The sequence below is a fragment of the Balaenoptera musculus genome, chromosome 8 (assembly GCF_009873245.2).
Source record: "Balaenoptera musculus isolate JJ_BM4_2016_0621 chromosome 8, mBalMus1.pri.v3, whole genome shotgun sequence".
In the NCBI taxonomy this organism is placed as follows: Eukaryota; Metazoa; Chordata; class Mammalia; order Artiodactyla; family Balaenopteridae; genus Balaenoptera; species Balaenoptera musculus.
The window spans coordinates 42709662-42734536 of record NC_045792.1 but is presented as its reverse complement, the minus strand read 5'-3'; the positions used below and the strand labels follow the sequence as shown (position 1 = coordinate 42734536).

The 24875-nt window shown below is 34.9% G+C and overlaps 1 protein-coding gene across 2 annotated transcripts in view; it reads right to left on the bottom strand.

Annotated features, from left to right (window-relative positions):
• Positions 1–7967: 7967 nt before the first annotated feature.
• Positions 7968–24875, bottom strand: part of NOX4 (NADPH oxidase 4) — a 142965-nt gene continuing 126057 nt past the window's right edge. For both annotated transcript variants that reach the window (XM_036862588.1, XM_036862589.1), the window contains 3 exons: positions 22345–22413; positions 20860–20960; positions 7968–10713 (listed from right to left, as the gene is read on the bottom strand). In XM_036862588.1, coding sequence (XP_036718483.1) covers positions 10593–10713; positions 20860–20960; positions 22345–22413 — 291 coding nt within the window. In that variant the 3' untranslated portion in view covers positions 7968–10592. The remainder of the gene's footprint in view (positions 10714–20859; positions 20961–22344; positions 22414–24875) is intronic.

The window sequence follows — 24875 nt, the reverse complement described above, 5'->3', positions numbered from 1 at the left end:
ATCTGCAGATGCTCAAGTCCCTTATGTATAATAACACAAAACAATGGATACAGTCAGCCCTCCAAATCTGTGGGATATGCATTCACAGTTTCAGCCAACCTTGAGTCTAAGCCAACCTTGATTCAACCTTGGTTGAATCCTCAGATGCAAAACCTGTGGATAGAGGGCCAACTGTAGTAAAAGTCATGCAGATTGTGTCAGGGGAGCCTAGTATGACTTAGGTTTGGTGATTCTTATGGAGGACTCACAAGACTCCCCATATAATTGCACTCACAGCTAAGATTTATTACAGCAAAAGGATACAAAGCAAAATCAGCAAAGGGAAAAGATGTGTGGGGTGAAGTCCAGAGGAAACCAGGCACAAGCTTCCAAGAACTTTCTCCCAGCAGAGTCATATAAGACATACATAATTCCTCCAGCAATAAGTTGTGACAAACTTTGTGAAATGTTATGAACCAAGGAAGCTCATTAGAGACTTGGTGTCCAAGGTTTTATTGGGGGTTGATCATATAGACACCCTCTGCCTAGCACTCATCAAAATTCCAGACTCTCAGAAGGAAAGCAGGTGTTCAGAATAAACCTCATTGTTTGCACAAAAGTTTAGGTACGCTGAGCCACTCTTAGCTGTTAGGGTGGTGGGAATGCTCCTGAATCTATGTTCCCAGATGGCCAATCCTGCAAGAAGGACTTCCTAAGAAAAATAGCAGTCTCAGGCCTGGTAGTCTAACATTTTCTGAACACAAGTGTATGGCACATTTTTTTTACACATAATAACCATATCTACTATTAATAAATGCTGGCCGATAAAAATTTCACACTCTACCCATGATGTGCCTTCTGGAGAATATACATGTGTTAGACAAGCTTCATTCAGGCATGAGTTATAGTGGTGTTGGCTGTGAATTCAACATTAACGAATCAACCATATATATTAAATAAGGTGTCTTCAATCAGAAACACACATAAACAAGGTCATGTATTGACTGTTTGATAAAAATATTGTGATCAGAGGCTCACAAGAACCTAATTGGGAGCAATGGTTCAATATTCACTAATTCAGTGTGTGTGTGTGTGTGTGTGTGTGTGTGTGTGTGTGTGTGTGTGGTCTTCATAGAACAGAACTACCAGAAAAAAAACAGGACTCAATTGTACCTGCAGGCATCACTTCCTATGTAATTTAACTACCAAAAAGCCTGCCATAAAGATTCCTGTTTCTTTAGTACATTGGTATGTGATGGGCAGCTACAACAACCAGGGGCACAGAAGGGCTGTGACCGAACAGAGCCAGTGCATGGATGATTTGCCTAAGCCCTGAGGCAAAGGAAACCTCGGAACCAAGGACAATAAATTAATTCAGGAGCTGAGTGGGAAACAGACAGAAGCAGAGCCTGGGTTCATCTAAGGACCCACACAAATAGGCTATGCTGAGTATAGCATAGGACCTCAAGGTTCTATGGTCTATAGCTGAGCTAAGGAACCAACAGGAAAAAATATATATACAGGATTCCCGATACATGTCCCAGGTTAAAGCTGAGTTCAAGGAAACAGGTGAGGGACTTCTCTCATGGTCCAGTGGTTAAGACTCTGTGCTTCCATTGCAGGGGGTGCAGGGTCGATCCCTGGTTGGGGAACTAAGATCCCACATGCCGTGAGGCACAGCCAAAAATAAATAAATAAAATAAATTTTAAAAAAAGGAAACAGGTGAGGAAATGAGTTATATTGGACAACTGAGGAGAGAAGTACAACTTCGAAGTATGGCTGTGGCTCTCATGGCTCGTCTGCCAGCTAATCTAATTTGGGACACACTTCCTGTTACTAACAGATAAGAGTTAAAGGGTACAGGCAACTACTCCAAAGGCAAAGCTTAACAGAGCCTACACAGTTGTAGCACGTTACTAGACATATTATTTCCATCTACTTTGGGAGACCAAATATATTTTTCCCCAAGTATCCTGCTAGAGATTTGAATAAATAATTAACCATTTCTCACCAACACCATAAAGGAAACCCAAGGCAAATAGAGAGCTATTCTAAAAACTTGAAGTCTCAATTTGTTTACTAAACTAAACCTCCCACCAAAGTGGGTCAGAACAAACCTGGAATTTAATTTCAGAAATCACCCTGTCAAAATGCATAAAAGGTAACTTGGAAATCTGTCACAATTAACAGTCACTCTAAGTCAAAAATTATTTTTTACATAATACCTTAGGGTCCATATGTGAAATGCAAAACCAGCTTTGGATATTTGCTTATATCTCCCGGTTGATGACATATTTATCACCAAGCTGCAAACAGGGCCTCTGCAACACAAGCCACTTAAAAAAGATTTCTTATATATTTCATTGCCTAATAAAAAGTCTGATGAGAAACTTTTACTGTCACACATTTTCATATTTTTGAGCTCTGGCAAACACATTCCTGACAACAAGGTAATCAATATGAATAAGGGAAGGCATTTTAGAGGAACTTTTAATCTTCAGAATTGAGGTTTGCATCAAAGTCTCCTTGATTTGCACACGCCCCAAAATATTTTTTCCCAATTATCTTTTGTGTTCTTTCCCCACTGGCCACTGCTGATGAGTAATTTTACAACACTAATGCTATTAAAACATGCACTCATGACCCCATTGTGACACAAAGCAAATAATGCACACGGGGAATGCAAGCACATAACTGCTAATTTTGCTTTTTAAATGCATTTGAACTTGACCTATTGGAATGCCCATTACAGTACGCATGACAGCTTGGCAAAATACAGGAGGCAAGACACCACCTCAGGAAAGCAGATTCCCTGAAAATAAATCACTTGAAAGATTGTAACGTGGCAGGAATTGACTGAGAAAAATGCAGTACCACGTAGTGAAGTAACCTGCTTAAACCCTACAAACAAGTCACCACTCCTAAAAGCTCTATAAATTAGAGCACTGTGGCATCTTATGTGATCCACGAATGACTTCTAGATTAAAGAAGACAATGAAAAATAATTTAATATCAAGAGCATACATTTAAGAGATGCAGATAGCATAATGTCTTATACTCTGAAGCAAATATCTTTTCATCCTGCTGATGCAAGAAGTTTTTCCAATTATGCATACCTTAGGATCTAAATGTGACCATGATCATGTATACTGAAGCATTTTTACTCATTCTGTCCACTCTAAAAGGGAATAAATTCTGTGTTCACAGCCAACACAGAAACACAAAATGGAATAAATCTTAGAGAAAATTCTGGGGTGCATTTTTCTGATGGGGAAGTCACACAGCTAGTTTTCAGATGGTACTGGAACACAGGTGTAAAAAATAAGACAGAGCAAACGGCTTATATTCCACCTATGTAAATGTCAGACATCCCTGTGAGTTATTGTCTTATTATTCTTTATTTTGTGTAATGCACAAATTTCAAAAAAGGGAGATGGTGATATATTGGAAAAAATAAACAAAATCCTTTAAGCAGAAGCTTCTATATAGGTGTAAATATTTACAGTATAGTCAATGTTTAGGTAAAATAGAAATCCTCAGTGATCAACTATGAAACATTTAGAATTCATAATGAACATATTATATTTTATTAATTTTTATGAAGAGGAATATGTATAGTTTTGACATCTTAAAATTGTTTAAATATTTCAATGTTTTAATAAGCACAATTATGAGATTTGAGAATAATACCAAAAAACAAAGAAAACAAAGATAAAATCCAAATCCCAAACCCAGCATAGTAAATTTAGAGATTAGAATTCCATGATTCCCAATTATACACCCTGCTGAACTGAAAGTTACAAGAGTGTTGACAAGCTTGTTACTACACCACGTTCAAAATTTTTCAAAGCGACATTTCTTAAATATTACTTGTTTAATATCTTCACAAGTAAGACTAGTGTGATCATCTGGTCTTTCATTAGGATAAAAACAATACTGACACACTCAAAATCCTGGAAAAATTCTTGATTATTACTGCCAAAGGTGAGCAATTAGTTTACAATGAAAGGAATTTTAAGAATATTTATCCAACCTTTATTTGTTTAGGAAAACAATGAAGGTTTTCTATAAACGTACCATAACTTTACAACAATACAATTACATATAAAAGTAAGTGTAATTTTTCCAATTCTTTACAAATATTGAATCTGAGTTAGTGCTTCTTCCCCAGCACCGCGTAAACTCACACTTCCATTTAGCCCAACAAGAATCAAATGCCACACCTAGAATGCTGAGTGTCTCATATTGTGATGAGTGGACTATACGTCCTCCAATTGTGAACCTGCCGCCATTGAATGCTTATTAATGAAAGATGGAAAGTATCATTACACATTATTGCAGAATGTAATTTTCATATAGGCAATTTTCCTTCAATCCATTGTAAAAATATTCTCTCACATACACATGCACATTCATAATTTAAATACAAATATCTATAAAATAGTGTAAGCTTTGATGAAAATATATGATACAAAGTATCTTTGTTAAGAGTAAGAAAAAGATAAATTAATTTATTTCCATCTAGGAAGAAATAGCTATGATGCAGTGTTTTTTTTCTTTTTTAGAATTATTTCTAGTTCTAAGATAAAGGCCTTGGTTTTAATCCAGTAGGATGTCTCAAAAACACCTGCTTTTTTCTCCATCAAACCTTAAATAAGCAAGTGACTTATAGCATCCTCCAGCAATTCCTAGCTCAACTGTCATAGATCAATACAGCTATCTCCAGCCACATTGGGCCTGACCAAAAATAGTCAAGAGGAATTCAGAGGGCAGTTATACTGGACAAACAGGTGACTTTGTTTATGGAAATCTCAGAAGAACAAAGAGAGATAGTGGTGCCAGTTTGCTTGTGAGTACTTCTTTACTTGCCCTGAAAATACAAATATTAGTTCTTTCAGTTACAATGGAGTGCGACTCAGAAAAGCCTGTGTTTTCACTCTCTTGGAGTAGTGTTTTATTTTGACTGTGCTATCAAAAAACCTATTAAGAAAGATTTGCTCAGGAAGTGTATCCTTCTTCATCACCCTTTCCTCGTCTCTCCCACATTCTTGCCCTAGTGCATCCCTGTAAGTTTAGCAGAGGTAAATATTATTCCTATTTTTGTGCACATGGTCTAATACTTTCCAGGGGTAAAGGCTACAAGTCTTCTGATTTCTAACCCAGGATCCTGTTCACTCCACACATTGGAGGTGGCTGAATAAAATGATGAAACTGGCACACTCTTGGGAAGAACTGCCGTCAATTGTTTCCACTTTTTAAAGTGCTTTCTACGTTTCCCAACTCTGAATTTAAATTAAATTTTAATGAAAAGAGAAGAACATAAAGACAGTTTCCTGCTAACGCCATTTGGCAAGCAGATAATCGCCATCTTTAAATACGGATGTAATTGTACCGAGTGGGTACCAAGTTATGTGATTAAAGACGCCAAGCTGACTCAAGAGCTGGTGTTTTCCTGATCTGGATAGTCCCTGGGAGTTTGTAGAATAAACTGTGTAGCACATCCAATCACGGAGAATGGAGTGCAACCCAGGTCACATTCCAACACATGTGTGGTAAGGTATTTTGCATTCCTTAAGGCTCAGCTGGAGAGGATACCCTGGAAGATTTAACTGCTTTCTCCCTAGCCAGTGGAGCAAGCAAGGCTCCCATTTTTATGCCTTGTGGATATTTCTCACCAGTAAAATGAATTATATAGTCATCCTGAAATGATAACTAGGTTCAGATGAATGTGCTGATATAGCTGAACAGATACACTGTTATGCTACAGCAGAGAGAATATCTTTCTCAGCTTCTGCGTTGTTAGGAAGATTTCATTCCCTGGGTGGAAGGATAAGCGCTGAGAAATATGACCTTGCAATGACAGAACATCAATGTGCAGTGTATGTAGCTGCAGCAGTGCATGGCCACCTCGGCTTCTTTATTGCCACATATACTAGAGCATTTATGTGGTGCTGGTTCTCACCTAAATATTGGGGTTGTCTCCAGGCCCACCAGTAGCTCATCAAACTCTAATTCTTATAGAAGCCAAATATAATTCTGATCAAAAGTAAAGCTTCTGCTAAAATTCTAGTAGCAATGAAAATGTGAAAGGATTCCTAAAAACAAACCAAACACTACATTCTCTACATTTCACCAAACCAGAGTAATAGCTAGTTTTGCCCACATTTGAGAATCTACGTTATGAAAAAAAGCATAATCGTGTCCTGATCTGTTAAACAATTTCTCTTTCTCTGACTCCCTTTTTTTCCCTCCTAGTTTTGCTCCTATGAGGCATTTCCTGCCCTTACTGATTCTTAAATTGCAGTATTAAGATACTGCATTAACATTATTGGGGATTTTGCAACAGTGTAAAATACAATTAAAAAAATCTATTTTCAGATTCTATAAGCAAGAATATCAAACTTTTGTATAGGAGAAAATAAAAATTCTGTGTATTTGCTTCAAAAAAATTACTGGTGTGTGTTCTAAAACAACATTGCTTAACTCTGCTAATTTTAAGTGATTCACATGGCCTTTTTTCTCTTTTCCCTTAATGGACCTTTCTTTGCTAAGTATTGGAAGTCTGCTTCTTTTTGCAAAACCTCATCTAGCTAGCTTTTGCAACTCTGTCCTTTGAGAATACTACAGAATGAAATAAAGAAGTTGGGGTAATGGAGGGGAGATTTAGACAGAAGGAAATGGCGAGTTCTCATTGTTCTGTGGTAGCTGAAGTAAATGTCGATCTCACTATGCTTGATTTCATTTATTTCTAGTCTCAAGAGCTTACAAAAAGTTGACTTTCTTCTCCTGAACAAGAAGCATGTTATGGTCATGTGAATAGAGAACAACAGTCATTTGTTTTAATATCAACATTTCCCTGGGTGGTTAGAAAGCTGGTGAGGTTATGACTTCTATCTATCAATCAATTTAAAATTACAATATTAGCATTTCCTAGAAACTATACTATTATATATTTCTCCACTACAAACTTATGGAGAATATAATCCCTTTATCACAATTGTCATATTTTAAAAGTGATTATCTAGAAATAGGTTCTAATAAGCAAAACATATAAGACTAACAAATTATAATCAGAAGATATATAGGGAAAAAGACTTATTTTCTGTATCTGAATCTGGAATTAACACTCATACTTTATTTTCCATGTAGCACTAAATAGAGTTTATAGGAGATTCAAACTAACAGCTGTGACTTAATAGATGTTTATGTCACAGGGAGGGGGAAAGTCCTTTTCAGTAGCAGAGATTAGAAAAGCTGGACTCCAGTTTCCACACTGTGACAAACTCAGTGGATGACTTGAAGCAAGCTTCCATCTCCCTTTGGGTCTCAGATTCCTCAACTGCAAAATAAGAGTACTCCCAACTTCAGCATTTTATGTTTCTATAATACAACGGGATATGAAAGTATCCTGGACAGCACAAGAAAAAGAATCTGTCATGAGTAGCACTATAAAATGTGTCTCACGGTTTGTTTAGAAAAAAATCACTGTTCAGCTGAGTTTACCATCCTTAAGGAAAAAAGAAACAATTTTTTTTTTTACTTAAAATTTTTTCTCCTTAATATAATGAACATTCTTTAGCACTAACATCTATTGATGACAACCATGGCCCGTTTACTTCTAGCAAGCCTCTTTAACAATGACTTATAATTTAAATCCATTACCTGCTGTGAATCCTCCAAGTAAACACTGATTTGGGGGATTACAAGTAACATGGACATATGGATTAAGTCAATTCAGCCTATGCTTTGTCTACATTGCTTTTATTTTTTTGTTTTAAGTGCTTGCACTATCACAATCACCCTACTGGCATTTAAAGTCACTAAATAAAAAAACTATCAGTCATTTTACTTTTAACTTGAATTTAAAAAAACAAAAAAAAGTAAAAAAAAAAACAACTCCAGAAAACATGCCCTAAGTGTATGTCTGGGGTGTGTGTGTATGTGAATCTGAGTTTAGTATTATTATTGATATGTAAAAACCACAGCATTCCCTTACATAAAACAGGAGACCCAAAAAAGATTAAAAACTGCATGGAAGATTCCATTGGATTCTTTGTTTTGGGGCATATAATTTCCTTTCCTTTGTCCATATAGTTCATGTCTTAGTATAATCCTATAAAAAAAGGATAGTTTCATCCAAAAAATCAGAGAACAGAAAGGCATAGGATAAAAAAAAACATCTATAATGATGATTATTTGTTCAGAGTTTCTTAAAAAGGAATCCTTGCTTTTGGAGATTGTGGGCCCCCCAAAATTATATGTAATACTTTGTAGGTGTGTCATAGTATTCATTTTAATCAGGTTCTCAAAAATATACTTTACTAAAAAGACTGCTAACTACTGACCTCGTCCGAATGAGAAGTCTTCATCCCAGAGTGAGGAGCAATTGCCACAGTTACACCACTAGCCAGTGTCATCGACAGCCCCAGAACTGAGATCCTTACGGCCACTCATGCTAGTGCACACTCAAATAAATTATGTTTCTTAAACTTGTGTCATCTTGTGAAGAAACTCTGCCTGCTTTATTTGTTGCAAATGTAAAGTCAGCTTATAGAGATTTCAAGGATACCTTTTCAATTTTAACATTTATTGCCATTAAAATTACTGTGTTAAGATTGGTCCAACAAGAATTAGCCCCAGAGAAAGAATCCCTCAAAACAAAACAAAGCTCTCTTGTACGTGCATGACGAAGTCTTAGTTTCATTCCTACTTACAGAAGCAAAAATTACCTATGTTTAACGCTCAACGTTGGAACATCCACTAGAATTTAAAATAGGCAAAGAAGCTCATCTAGTATAGCAGACCTACTTGGAAAGATCATTCTTCTTGAAAAGTTTTCCACCAGTTTTACTAAAATGAGGTGTATTAATATAATCACATAAATAACTTATAATTAGTAAAGAGTGTTGCATATCAAGCCTGTACTAACTCAAGTTTCTTTTTACTAGTTTTTCCTGTTATGTGTCTTTATGAAAATTGTTTTTATTTTAGAAAGTGTTGCCAAGATGTACTGGTTATTAAATATGCCTTCAGAGCTAAATCTGCAGGAACATTGCACATTTCCCATATCTTTTTCTGACTCACTTTCCTTCTGGAGAAGGAGAAGAAAGAGTTCCAAGGAGAGGAAGAAATACCTGTAAGTAATATGTTCATGGGCATTTAATGCTAGATGGTTTAACATGCTTGATTGCTGCTGGTGAATCAGAGCTAAAAAATGACAGTAGCATCTATCATGTTATGTTATATCATGCAAAATTTTAACAAAGGCACGACAAGCTACACTGCTGATTTCAGCAATGTGCTATATTTGATAGCAATTGATAGATGTCTACAAAAGAAAATCACTAAATTGTAAAAATGCCTTAATTTTTAAGGTAGTGAGTTATATTCTCTGAGCCGAGAATATAATGGCCGGGGAGCATAAACTGATAGGATCACACAGCACCGTCCTATCAGTGACTTTAAACTCAGTAATTCTTTATCAGGACCCAGAATACCAGACAGTGCAACAATAATATTCTTGATTCTGCACTTAAATTTCAATAAGCAAATAAAGTATTCCCTCCTGTATAAAGAGTAAAATATAGGTTTCCTATTCAGGGTTGTGACTATACTTTCAATGTCTCCAGCATAAACCAATGTGTGACAAAAGAGAGAGAAATTATATCTCAGTGACCCTGGCAGACATAACACCCTTTGGTCTTCAAAGTGCAAACTAAACAAAGCCCCTTAAGAGGCTATGATAAACTGCACTGGGAAAAAAGGTAAATAAAAATAATAGAGGCCAAAATGCTGAAAAAGGAAAAAAGTTATTAGTCTATATGTTCCTTATAATTTATAGTAATGATATTTTCCTCATTAAAATGCAATAGTAATAGATTAAATAAATTGGGGATAGAAAGGACCGATTAAATCATTGTGTCTAACACATGCCAAGGGAGGGCAGATTTCCCTAGACTAAGGGACAAAGAAGAAAGAAAAATATAAAAATAGGTATTATATCAACATCTGCAAAAGGTTCATTGAGCATAAAGTCTACGGATATTAAGTAGAGGTATTAGCATCAGTAGTGAGCAAGATTAGATACTGACACAAAGTACCCATATCGATGGCGTCCTGTGCTGTATTTTCAGACTTCTAGTATATTTACCTGGAGCTTTTCTAAATCAAAGCTTCTCTGTTTATACTCACATAGAAAATGTAATCTGAGTTTCAATGAATTTTTAATTTTGTTCAATCTTGCATTTGTTCAACCAAAAACAATTTAAAGAGGACCAAAGCTATCAGCCTCTCAGTGAGCAACACCTTACTAGGGAGTTCTTGAATCTGCCATAAAAATCAACAGTGTGCATCTAATAGTTTTCTTTTAATTTGAGCAGTGAAAAGTGAATAATCACATCAAATATTCTTCAGGGCCTCTTTGGTTTCCAGATTAAACATGCAATGTGACCTGTCATCTTGCCACATTCTCTGCATTTCCATTTTAAATAATCATAAATAAGAAAACCTGGCCACACTTTGGCATGACACAGTTGTTTGATCCAGCTGCATTTCAAAGTTTTAGAAATTGCACTCATTCCTTCTTTAGAGTCCTTGTTCATCTCAAAGGTTTTCAGCTGAAAGATTCTTTATTGTATTCGAATCTTGTCCCATATGAATTGTTTTGATTACTCAGTTTATGAAGAGTCTTAGAAATCGAATTAGGTCCACAGCAAAAAACACCAACTGTTTTCCTGGAAAGACAAAGGGAGAAAATGGAAAATCAGGTGGAAAATTAGGCAGAACATGACAAGAAGTATCTTTTAGTAGTGTGTTTAAGGTGTTAACAAAGTTAATTTCTTGCTGCTTTGCATACAAATAATTTTCCAATTATTACCAAATATAAGTGACCACCGGGAAGATATTTTATTTACCTCATGCTTTTCATGCTAGAGATCAAGATCATTCAAAGAATATAACTATGAGCACATATTTGTTTGTTATCAGACAGAGTGAGCAGTCTGCATGTCATTGATGAGGGCAGAAACGAAGTCAAGAGCAGCAATTGATAGATGTCAACTGCTCCACATTTGACATATGAATAGATTTCTATCCACCCTGGACCATATCAGTTCTTCTCATGCTAAATGTTTTACAGACATTTTTTCCCCCTAAAGATCCCATGGATTTTCATGGGAAGTGGTGAATAAGCATAAAGAAAGGAAAGCTATTACCAATTTGAAAGGATAATTTTAAGTGACTAATTTATATCTACATTAAAACAAAAAGCATACTAATCTGGATACATTTTCTTTTTTATTTATGTGCCACAATAATTGTAACAAATACCAAGCAGGTTTTATTATTTGCTAACATAAAATTTTGGTAGATAAATTATACATATCCCTAACAAATAGAATAAATAAATCCCACAAAATGATTACTATTTCACATTGATTTCCTGCAAAGTTTGTTGATTTGCATTGAATTCTTCCTATGATATCAAAATGATTGACAATTCTTATCATATCTTGGACAAATCCAGTATGTATTCATTATCTGAGAATAATTGTTGCTGAAAAAAAGACAGCGAATCCATTTAAATGGGTACCAAAATTTATAATAAATACTGAAAAAAGTTTTATTAAAACTTTTCACCTTGAAAAATGAAACAAAGAACTACAAAATAAACTTTTACTTGTAGCCATGATGGAGAAATAGGGACGAGATTTACTCTCCTGCATTAAAAAAATAGGACAAAACAAATAACATATGAAACAATTATTTTCAGATACTGGACAACAGGCAGCACAGAACTGTGATCCCTGAGAAAAAAAGAAAAAACAAGGCGAGCCAGACAGCTAAATCTTCTTGTTGCCTGAAGGCAATTTAGAAGCTGTAGCACAGAAGAGGGAAACTCATGCAGAGACTGGCGGTCTTACTGAGTTAAAGAGAAAAAGAATGGAGTTCACGAAGGCCAAAGCAGCTAGAACTTGATATCAAAGGAAAGAAGCTCTGGAGATCTGCAGAGGAGTATCCTCAAGTCTTTGGCTGAGTACTAATCTCCTCATGTGTTAGAGGAAACCATGTGAAACTGGGTAGAGAACTACCAAGGAGCAGTAGGCCAAACAATTCTGAGTTTACGCAAGGCTGTCAACAATTCATATTCCCACAAGCCAAAATGGAAAGCTCTATATATAATACATTGGCAATGGATAATGTACTCAAAAAGTTATTACCTTACTTGCAAAGGGTAGGGAGGATGTTGGTAAAATTAGCCCAGATTGGAGGCTGCTCTGGACTCATACTAACAAAGCTTAAAAGCAAGCCTTGAAAAGATCAAACTGACGTACTTCCCTGGTGGCGCAGTGGTTAAGAATCCACCTGCCAATGCAGGGGAAATGGGTTTGAGCCTTGGTCTGGGAAGATTCCACATGGCGCGGAGCAACTAAGCCCATGCGCCACAACTACTGAGCCTGCACTCTAGAGCCTGCGAGCCACAACTACTGAGCCTCTGCTCTAGAGCCCACGAGCCCGTGCTCCACAACAAGAAAAGCCACTGCAACGAGAAGCCTGCACACCGCAACGAAGAGTAGCCCCCTCTCGCCGCAACTAGAGAAAGCCCGCACGCAGCAACGAAGACACAATGCAGCCAAAATAAATAATAAAATAAATAAATTAAAAAAGAAAGAAGATCATACTGAACCCAAGTAACAGAATTGTATGCCAAAAACAATTCCAACAATTGGAATTTGATGTCTAAACTTCAAAGTGTATAGCATTTAATAAAAAAATTACCAGGAATGTGTATAGCAAGAAATTATGTACTATAACTAGAAGTGTTATGGGTTGAATTTTGTCCCCTTCCCCAAATTCATAGGTTGAAACTCTAACTCTCAGTATTCCGGAATGTGGCTGTATTTGGAGATTGGGTCTTTAAAGATGTAATTAAGATAGAGCGATGTTGTTAGGGTGGACCCTATTGCAATCTGACTAGTGTCTTTGTAAGAGGAGGAAATTAAAGAGACACTAGAGACACACATGCAGATAAAAGACTGACCATGTGAAGAGGCAGCAAGAGGGTAGTCATCTGAAAGCCAAGGAGAGGTCTCAGAGGAAATCACCCTGCTAGCATCTTAATCTTAGACTTCTAGCCTTCAGAATAGTGCAAATATAAACTTCTATTGTTTAATCCATCAAGCCTGTGGGATTTTATTATGGAAGTCCTAGCAAACTAATACAAGAAGAAAGATAAGTCAATAGAAATGGGACGAGAATGACAGAAATGATGGATTAGACAAGGTCACTGAAACAGTGATGAGAAACATGTTTCATATGTTCAAAGAAAAACATCGACATGATGAGAAAGGAAAAAAGATTTTTTAAAGGCCTAAGTGGAAATGCTAGAGATTAAATGCAATATTTAAAATGATAAATATACTGATGGGTTAACAGAAGAATAGGCACTGAAGAAGAAAAGATAAGTAAACTTGAAGATACAGCAGTAGAATATATCCAAATGGAAGCACACAGAGAACAAAAATTGGGCAGAAAAGTGAAAAGAACCTCAAGGTCCTGTGGGACAATACCAACCAGTCTTTCATATATGTAATCATAGTCTCAACATAAAAGAAGACACAGGGAAAGAGAAAAAAATATTTGAAGAAATAATTACCAAAATTTTTACAAATTTGATGAAAACAAACAGATCCAACGATCTAATGAACTCCAAGGAGAATATGCACACACACACACATAACAACATAAGGCAAGTTATAATAAAACTCTGGAAACCAGTTACAAAGAGAATAACACAAAAGCAGCTGACAGAGGGTGGGGGCAGAGACACACTACAAATAATAAACAGAAGATGAAGGATAGAATTCTTGTCACAAACTATTTAAGTCTGAAGGCAATGAAGTGAAATCTTCAAAGTGCTGAAAGACAAAAAAAAAAAAAAGCAACTATTCTATATCAAGCCAATTCTATACCAAACAAAAATAACTTTCAAAATTGAAGACAGAATGTAAACTTTTCTAACAAAAGGTGAGGGAATTCATCACCAGCAAACTAGCACTATAATGTATATAAAGGGAATTCGTCAGGAAGGAGAATGAAATCAGATAGAAATGTGAATCTTCCCAAAGCTATGAAGGACACCAAAATGGTGAATCTGTGAATAAATACACTGCATATTTTGTCTAATTTTTAATCTCTTTAAAATATAATTGATATTTAAAACAAAAGTAATAACAATACATTATGGAGTTTACAGTATATGTAGAAGAAAGATGAACAAGAACAACAGCCAAAGAGATGCAGGGTGAATGGAAGTACATGAGGTAGTATAATATTATTTGAAGTACACTGTGATAAGCTAATGGTGTACACCATAAACCTAGAGCCATGCTTCTCCAATTTCAGCTTCATCAGCATCACCTAAAGCACTTCACAGACCACAGATAGCAAGGCCCTATTCCTAGATCCTCTGATTCAGCAGATCTTGGATATGGCTCCAAGAATTTGGTTTTCCAACAAGTTGCCAGGTGATGTTAGTCCAAGGATTGCAACTTGGGAACCAATTCCTTAAAGAAATAACTAAAGTCAAACAGAGAGGTATGGCTAATATGTCACTTTAGGAGAAAAAGATTGAATCATAAAATAACACTAATTGAAAAGAAAGTAAAGAAAGAAAGAAAAAAGGAAAGAACAAATGAGATAAATAGAAAGCAACAGTAAACTGTTGGACTGTAACACAATCCACAGAAGCCAAGAAAACTCAATGAGGAAAAGATACTCTCTCCAATTCATGATGTTGGGAAAACTGGATATTCACATGCAAAAGAATGGAACTGCACCCTATCTCACTCTACTCCCAAAAATTAACTCTAAAGGAAATAAAGACTTGAATATAAGACCTTAAACCATCAAATCTTAGAAGAAAACACAGAGGATAAAACTCTTTGACAGTGGTCTTGGCAATAATTTCATGAAACTGACACCAAAAATACAAGCGACAAAAGCAAAAATAAATAAGTGGGACTACATCAAAGTAAGAAGCTTCTGCATAGCAAAAGAAATGATCAACAAAATGAAAAGGCAAGCTAGGGAATGGGAGAACATATTTGCAAACTACATATCTGATAAGGGGTTAATATGTAAAATATATAAGAAATTCATATAACTCGCTAGCAAAAAAAAAAAATAATAATAATCCAATAAGAGGAAACACTTTCAGCTTTTCACCATTGAGTAAGATATTAGCTGTGGGCTTATTATATAGGGCCTTTATTATGTTGAGGTTTGTTCCCTCTATACCCACTTTTTGGAGAGTTTGTATCATAAATGGATGCTGAATTTTGTCAAAAGCTTTTTCTGCATCTATTGAGATGATCATATAATTTTTATTCTTCAATCTGTTAATGTAGTGTATCACATTGGTTGATATAAAGACACTGAACCATCCTTGCAATGCCTTGCATAAATACCACTTGATGATGATGTATGCTCCTTTTAATGTATTGTTGAATTTGGATTGTGGTGCTGGGAAAACTGTACAGTTACATGTAAAAAGAATGAAATTAGAGGCTTTTCTCACACCACATACAAAAAGAATCTCAAATTAGATTAAAGACCTAAATATAAGACCGGAAACCATAAAACTCCTAGAAGGAAAAATAGGCAGAACGTTCTTTGACGTAAATCATAGCAATATGCTTTAGGATCTATATCCTAAGGCAAAGGAAACAAAAGTAAAAATAAACAGGACCTAATTAAAGTGAAAAGCTTTTGCACAGCAAAGGATACCATCCACAAAATGAAAAGACAACCTATTGAATGGCAGAAAATAATTGCAAATGATATGACTGATAAGGCGTTAATATTCAAAATATATAAACAGCTCATAAAACTCAATATCAAAAGAAAAACAAAAACAAACAACACAGTTAAAAAATAGGCAGAACAACTGAATAGACATTTTTACAATGTCTATTCATTCATTTTTACATTTTAAATGTTGGCGAGGTTGTGGAGAAAAGGAAACCCTTGTACACTACTGGTGGGATTGTAAATTGGTATAACCAGTATGGGAAATAGTATGGAGGTATCTCAAAAAATTAAAAATAAAACTATCATATGATACAACAATCCCTCTACTGTGTATATATCCATAGGAAATGAAATCACTCTCTTGAAGTGTTATTTGCACTCCTATGTTTATTGCAGCATTATCTAGAATAGTCAAGACATGGAAACAACCTTAGTGTCCATAGATGGATGAATGGACAAAGAAAATGCGATGTGATGTGATACACACACACTGACATATTATTCAGCCATAAAAAAGAAGAAAATCCTCTTATTTGCAACAACATGGATGAACCTTGAGGGCATCATGATTAGCACAATAAGTCAGACAAAGAAAGACAAATGCTGTATGATCTCACTCATTTGTGGAATCTAAAAAACCCAAACTCATAGAAACACAGAGCAGATTGGAGGGTGCCAGAGGCAGATGGAGGAGGTAGGGGATGACTGAAGACTGACAAAGGGTTACAAACTTATAGTTACAAGAGGAATAAGTTCTAGGATGTAATGGACAGCATGGTGACTATAGTTAACAATACTTATTGTATATTTGAAAGTTGGGAAGACAGTAGATCTTAAAAGTTCTCATCACACAAACACAAAAGTTGTAATTATTTGAGGTGATAGATATGTTAACTTTATTGTGGTAGTCATTTTGCAACATATACATATCAAATTGTTATACTGTATACAATATTATAAGTCAGTTATTTTTCAACAAAGCTGGAAAAATGAAGAATATTTTTAATCTATGTAATGATAAAATGTAATTTATTTTGTAATGAATGCAATATAATAGTAAGATGTAAATAGTTTAAACACTACAACTAAACCCTAGAACTAAAAAACTTCAAAATACATGTATCAAAAACTGATAGAACTGTAAAGACAGACAAATCTAGAATTATAGTTAATGACTTCAACACTCTTCTTTTGGAAATTGACAGAACAAGTAGACAGAAAATCAGTAAGTGTACTGAAGACTTAAATACCACTATCAACCAACTGGAACTGATTGATATTTATAGGGTATTCTACCCCAAAACAATGGAATACAAATTCGTTTTTAGTGCCCATGGAACATTCACCAACACAGACCATATTCTGGGCAGTAAAACAGGTCTCAATAAATTTTAAAGGATTGAAATAACAAGGAGTATATTTTCTTAAAACCCATTTGAACCAGAAATCAAGAACAAATACCCCTATATTTGGAAATTAAACAACATACTTCTACATAACCAATGGGTCAAAAAAGAATTTACATGGTAATTTAAAAAATATTTTGACTTATATAAAAATGAAAATAAAACATATCAAAATTTGTGGTATGTAGCTAAAGTGGTGTTTAGAGGAAAATTTATAGTATTAAACACTTTTATTATGAAAGAACAATGATCTAAAATCAGTGACCTACGGTTCCACCTTAAGTAACTAGTAAAAGAAGAGCTAATTAAACCCAAAGTGAGAAGAAAGAAAATAATAAAAAAGTATGAAAATAAACTCTTACACTTAATAAAATTTAGGTTACTATCAAAACCAGAGCTAGACACAATGGATTACTTAAAATGAATAAAACTGAACTACTGAATTTATACCACCAAAAATAAAAAAAGTCATAGTGCAGTTTTCATTAAGATGAAAAGGGAATGAGACATTTTGGCTGTCTGTATATAGTCTCTGTCAACACTGCATTATGACAATAAGATACCATTATTTTCTTTTTTGGCTTTCATAGGGCAAATATAGAGTTAGATTTTCAAATTTTGCAAATTTCCTAAAGGCTTATCTTAAATTCTTCATAATAAAATCATTATTTTTAAAGCACCGTATATGATCATTTTCTTTTTTACATTTTGTTTTCCAACTATTAACTAGTTTAACTCTAGGAGATCTTTGTTTGTGTAATTTGAGGAGTTCCCCAATGTCACTTTCACTAACAATGAAATCCTACAACTTTTAATTAACCTTTGTAATTAATTTGCACTAATTTTGATTAGGTTGCTGCAATCCAACAATCATCTAGAGATTTATCTACAAAAACTCTTAGAGATGGGTAGAGATAGACTTAGATGCTAGCAGAGGATGTTGTTTGGGGGCAGATGTTGGGAACTAGTTCCATAAATGTTCAACATATTGGTGAATATTTTCCTATTATACCAATACTCGTTTTTCCATTCATTTTTAAAGTGTGTGATCTCATATAATGAAAGCTTATTCATGCCTTAGGGATTATTCACTCCTTGTATTACAGATACAGAAGGGTCGAGTGACTTGACCCAGGGACACAGGAGCAAATGTAAGAGACCAAACCTAGGTATCCTTAATCTGTTTTGTTTTTAAAACACCATGTGGCAGTAAAATATAGATATATCTCAGACATCAATCCCAGAAGAGTTTTCCCTACTCCAAAGGCCACGTAAAGTTCTTTACTTCTCCCTTTCCGTGATGCATACATTCAACTAAGTTAAGGTATGATATGCATTTTTACTATAAATAACAGGAAACTGGATCTCAGGTATAATAAATAATTTTTAAAAAGACATACAAGGAAGAGACCACTCTCATACATGTGTGCAAATTAATATGCCTCTCTTCTCTATTTTTATCTCTTTATATTCTCTCAGCAATTTATGTACATGAAGTTAACTAAAATTTTACATCTAAAATGAAGTCTTCTATTTAAATAGTGCCTTTTTCCAGTTAACAAACCTTAAGACGTTGATCCATTCTTTTCCTAGCTACGCTACATAAAAATCCTTCAAAAAATAATGCATTTGAGGTGCCTGCCCAGAGCAGATACACAAAATGAAAGTGTACAAAATGTCAACCGTAGATGGTGCACACTTGCTCTTCTTAAATAAGCTTTGCTGTTTAAAGAAAATGAACAAACAACCAAATAAGCATAGAAAATCCCTCTCAGTATGAACAGTATAACAAATGAGGACTCTTGAGAACTAACCAAAGAAACCAAAAATCCCAATGTAATTTCTTGCAAATGATCCTCTACTGTTTGGGGGTTTGGTTTCAGAATTGAGCAAAAACAAACAAGCAAAACAAAGAAACAAACTATCAACGTTTTCAGCACTATACTATGAAAACTAACAAAAGAACGCTTGCCAGAAGTCAGTTAGTTAAATGTCATTAGGGAGGACGGAGTCTGTGGTGCATAGCAAGACCCAGGTGAGTATGACAAGATGATCACATCTAAGGTGGATGATTCTGGAGAAAGGGAAAGAAATATAACAAAAACTGGGTTGACTTTTTTCTTTATTCTATAGTTCACCTTTAACTAGGGCCCTGAATATTACAAAGGACCTCTGCTTTCCAAATAATGCTTTCCTCTTTAACCCAAATTACTTCATCAAGGGAAGGAAATCTAGGAGTGCTTTCAAACATGGTTGTAATCTGAATTACACGGGTCAATGTATTCCTTTGTAGATTTTGTTTCTGGGGCTTCACACTATGATCCCTAAAACAAAATCTCTGAAGATGAAGCCAAACGCCATGATGAATCCATGATTATTTCAGTAGATCACATTCATCCATAAATTTATAAATCGGGGCTTTAAAAAAACTCTCCATCTAATAAGCTGCCTCATTCATATTTACAATCAAATACCCTTTTTATATTTATCAAAATGTATTTTTAAAATTATGACTTAATCAAATATATGCTAATAATTGTAGCATAATTCAATCTAGAAGAAAACGATGATCACTGGTGCCTTAGAGTCACAGGAAATTTTAAAAATTAAATCTTCTGTTTATATACATTCTTATTGCAGGTGTGTTTAGTTTAGCAACAAAAGTATGATTAGTTCAGGTGTAAAATTACATTGAATTTTAATAAAATTCTGCAGGATAAACAGGATAGAAATACAAGTTCAACTAGACAAAAGAGTGATGTAAAATTTCTAACTGATAGTGAAAGCTACAAAACATACAAATATACGAGGTTGGTATCAAGAAACTATGATATTTAGATTCCAGTACATATGTTTAAAAGAGTTACATTAATTTTAAAATGTCAATATCTGCAGTATGTCAGAAATTATAGCCTTTGGAACTATTTAAACTTATGATGAAACTTTTTTGATGCCAACTTTAAAATGTGTGAGTGGGTACATGGTTTTCAAAATGCTTTTAAAATTCTTACAGACCATTGCCCTGCACTATGATAATTTTACAGAAGACAAACAGGCTCCCTAGTCTGTGCCCCAAAATGAATGCTTTCCTTCAACTGTATCGCTTCAGATCATAGACATATAGCCCATAATGCTAGAATTTTTTATAGAATTATAGCTTCAAAGAAAAAAATATGTTTGGTAATATTTCTGATTTAGAGACTGCATATTAAAGAGTTTTAAAAACTAACAGTTTTAAGAAATATATTCATTCTGGTAAAAAGGTACCAAAAATCTGATTTTTAAGTGCATTCACTGTTAGAACTACTTGAAGAGCTCCCTTGCTTGCTAACGTGATTTAAAAAAACTTTCCCAATGATTACCTGATTTATGCTATTGGAATAAACACCCTTTATAATATGGATCTATGTAAATTTAAAAGTAGGTAGGAGAGTCTAGTTCATAAATAGACTATTTTTAAGCCAAATTTTAAGTATTTGGCATTACAGATGCTTGAGGTGGTTCCTGCCTTGCTTCCTCCTTTGGTAGTGATAATTGAGGGTTTAAGTGACTCTGTAATTTGTAAACCCATTACTAAGTAATCTTTAAAAACTTCACGTGATGACTTGGGAATATTTTAATTTGATCAGTAGCCACATAAATTTTTTGAGGAATAGTACTTACCCTCTGTTATATTTTGCTATTTCATTAAACAGAAGTTTCCACCGAGGACGTCCAATAAAAAGTCTCGAATTCAGTGCTTGATATTTTTCTCCAATTATCTTCTGCCAAAAAGAAAGCACTATATTTTATATGACACAGAGTTGGACAAATAACCCATTTCTCTAACATCATCTTTGCTGGTGCTGTGGCTTTCTAACAAATTGCTGTGATATAAAGAATATAAGTATCATATGGCAACCTATTAGGTAAAGTCATTTACAAGCATCATTTCCTCCCTCTTTCCCTTTAAAATCCATTACCTTCTTGAATGCCATTATTACAAATGGCTGATTTTCCTAGACTTCAGTTAGTTGCATCATTTTTAAGCAACTGCAGCGTTAAAGAATGCATTCTAATTGCTTACTCTCAAAAAAGGCGCAGCACATAAGCTTTATTGAAGTGTTTTTGTACTGCAAAGTTATCATATTTGGCTCATTATATGAGTAAAATACTGTAAATTGTCACCATAAATTTGGGGAAATGATCCTGGACATGATAGCCTAAAACAGAAGAGCTCCAAATTTGGGATCTATCAAGAAACAACTTCTAATGTACTGGTGCTAGCAATTAACAGACTATTAGATCTGAATTGGTGATAAAGAGAGTGAAGTGAGAAGAGAGGAGAAAGTGTCTGAGTCTCAGGCAGACAAACTGAGAATCAGATGTAATATATGCTCTGTACCTTAATTACAGCGAAACCATGAGGAATAATGATACTGACTTGCTTCATGAGAGTATAAAATAAAATGTTTTTACATACCAAGTAGGGTAGAAATCTGACTAAAAAAATAGGCTTAGATTAGTTTCAAAGTAACTGACAAGCATTCATGTTTTGTATTCAAACTATTATAGAAAACGTATGATGGAAAATACTACAATAAAACTTGTGAAAGCATTCATGCTCAGGTTTATATGGCCATACAGCTCTTCAATGTTGTTTGTAAACAGTTTCTTCATCTATGATATGGGGATTGCAAGATCATTTACCTCTGGAATATGTTGGAATTACATGAGATACTGTATATGAAATGCTCAGCACAGCGTCTAGCAGTGAAGTAAATAATGCGTGATGACTGTTACTTTATTTAATTTCCCTTGAAGAGAAACAAGCTTAATTGTGTATGATCTTATCTTCTCTCTCCACATAAAACCTCCCCTCGATGAACATAATCACAAGACTATTCGCTTATGTCCTCATCTCTAGATGAGGCAACTGTGGAGAGAAGAGAGATGAACTCAAAGGTCTGTTCCAGCTCCCTGTGAAAGGGAGAATACGGTTGACTTCAAGGACAAGCCATGAGTTTGCTGGACACATTCCAAAACAGGCTTTCCTCTGGGAAACGTCTCTTCAAACCACCTGCAGAAATTTTCTTCCACACAGCCCCTACAGTAAATCTTCTATTCTCAAGAGGCTTGTTTAATTTACAATAACATCCAATCACATACCTGTAACCCATCTGTCTGACTGAGGTACAGCTGGATGTTGACATAGTCAGGTCTGTTCTCTTGCCAAAACTGACAGGACATGAAAGTAAATAGACATTAAAATTTGTTCTGTATACACAGACTCTCTCCTATCCTAACATATGTGATTCTACGATTTGTTAAGATGTATCGTGTCTTATCACAGCCAACATCTACGAGCAAATGTACATATATACATACATATATATGTACCACAGACACGGCAGATTCTAACATTAATAACCTGTCACCTACTGGTTTAATTAGTTATGAAGGAGGTAGTGGACAGGATTAGTTCTCTGTTATCTTCATAGATACAAAATCAAACACGTTAAATGTTACACTAATATTCCCCTAAATCCTCCCCAATTATTTCTTATTTGATTCCCTAAGAGCCTCTAAATTTTACTCAAAAGTGCACTCAGAAAGTATATGATGTTTTAAAAGTAAAAAGTGATATTTAATAGGCATGCTAGGAATCACAAAAAACAAAACAAACAAAACCTGGTTCCAGTTCCTACCTTCTTCCTATTCAGCACTGGTTTCCCTTGTATAAAAATGTATGAGGCAGCAAATATACCTGCCAAAATAAAATAGTCTGGAAAAGCTCTCAAACGTTTTGAAATCTTGAAAAATAAACTGGCAAAGAAAACTATCTGAAGAGAAATGAATTCAACAAAGGGGGTAAAAGAGTTTTGTCCCCATAGACATCCTTTTACCAGAAGGCAAAAATGAATCTGCTAATGACTCTGGCCTTGCTCTGACTGAATCCTGACTTCTGAAATCTACATTTAAAAAAATAGTATTCTTCTTAAGGCCTCCTTTCACCACCCTGAAATAAGGAGATGCTGAAAGATAAGGAAAAGGAGTCAAAAAGTAAAAAAAAAACAAAAAGTAGAAGAGAAGGAAGGAACACCATGGAAGGAACACCATAACCATGGTGTGCTCTGGAGAACAGAGGTGAGTATCTGATGTGTAGAACCTGAGGAAAGGCTTAGCAGAGACCAGCACTTCTTCAACAGCCAAACTATTTCTTGAGCATCAGTGGGCGTAGTAGGTTTGCTGGAGATGGTATGGCTTTGCTGGACCTTATTGCAGCAAAAGGATCAATTGATTTCAAGTACTGTTTTTACAGAGTGTGAAAGTAATAATTTTTTAATGAACATATATTGGGGCTCAAAATAGAAGGTTCAGGAATGCAAAAGAAGTCATTTTGCAAACAGGGAGTAATTAAGTGAGGTTACATCACTCCTCCGGCACCCTTTATAATAGTAAGGGCACCTGGCAGGTGGCTAGAGACTTGTTTCTACTGCCATCACTGTCTGACCTTGAGATTTCTAGGGAGCTACTCAACTTATAAAGGGCCTCAGTTTCTCCATCAGGACAATGATAGAGTTGAATGACATTATCCTGCAGGTTTCTTCCAGATCTAAAACTATTCATTTTCTGACAGGTGGCAACTCTAAGTTATAAAATCCCAATAAAAACATATTTTACTTTTAAAGTGATAAGTGATGATTCTCAGCACCCATAATAGTCTTAAAATATAATCATTAAATTCCATACCACAGCTGCCTCAAGTTATACCCAAACACTAAAGTCATTTTAAGGCCCTTCAGGAATTGGATCAGGGTTTATGAATTTTAATTGTGAGGAAACAGGAATTTCCAGGTGCCAGTAATGGATAGCACCTCACAAAACACATGACTTGCATTGATTTTTGTCTTAAATGTCTACCAGGATGCTCCTCTGAGATCACCCCAATAACTCCTGCATCAATAACTGCTGTTTGGAAGTAAGATCATCTATACCATTTTTCTAGATTCCACATATATGCGTTAATATACGATATTTGTTTTTCTCTTAACTAATGGGAACATACTGTATAGCACAGGGAACTCTACTTAATGCACTGTGGTGACCTAAATGGGATGGAAATCCAAAAAAGAGGGGCTATATGTCTATGTATGGCCGATTCATTTTGCTGTGCAGTAGAAACTAACACAACACTGTAAATCAACTATACTCCAATAAAAATTAATTTAAACAAAAAGAAAAAAAATAACGTGTTTGGTGCCCACAGCCTCCAGAGAGAAGTATGCAGGCTTAAATAATGTATTTAATGATTTCAATGTCTCCATTTTAACTTATCCCTCATTGAAAACAAGCAATAGTATCTACTAAAGAAACACACACACACACACGCACAAACACACTGAACTTGGTAACTCAGTTGCAAACACAGAAAATAAAAAAAGACTTCTTTTTAACATCTTCCTCAGAGGCACAATTGAAGGACCAGTGTTCATCCTCTTGATGTGAAAAATCGAAACAGGTATACAGAGGTGTGTGTAGAGATAATCATCACCACATTATTTACACTAGTTTTACTCTTTCATATTATTTACTCCATGGAATCCTAAGGGTAAAGCATATCCACCAAAAAATTTGAGAAGAAATCTTAAGATTGAACTACTTCGAATGTCCAGCAATTTATATTTTTTTCTTTCCTT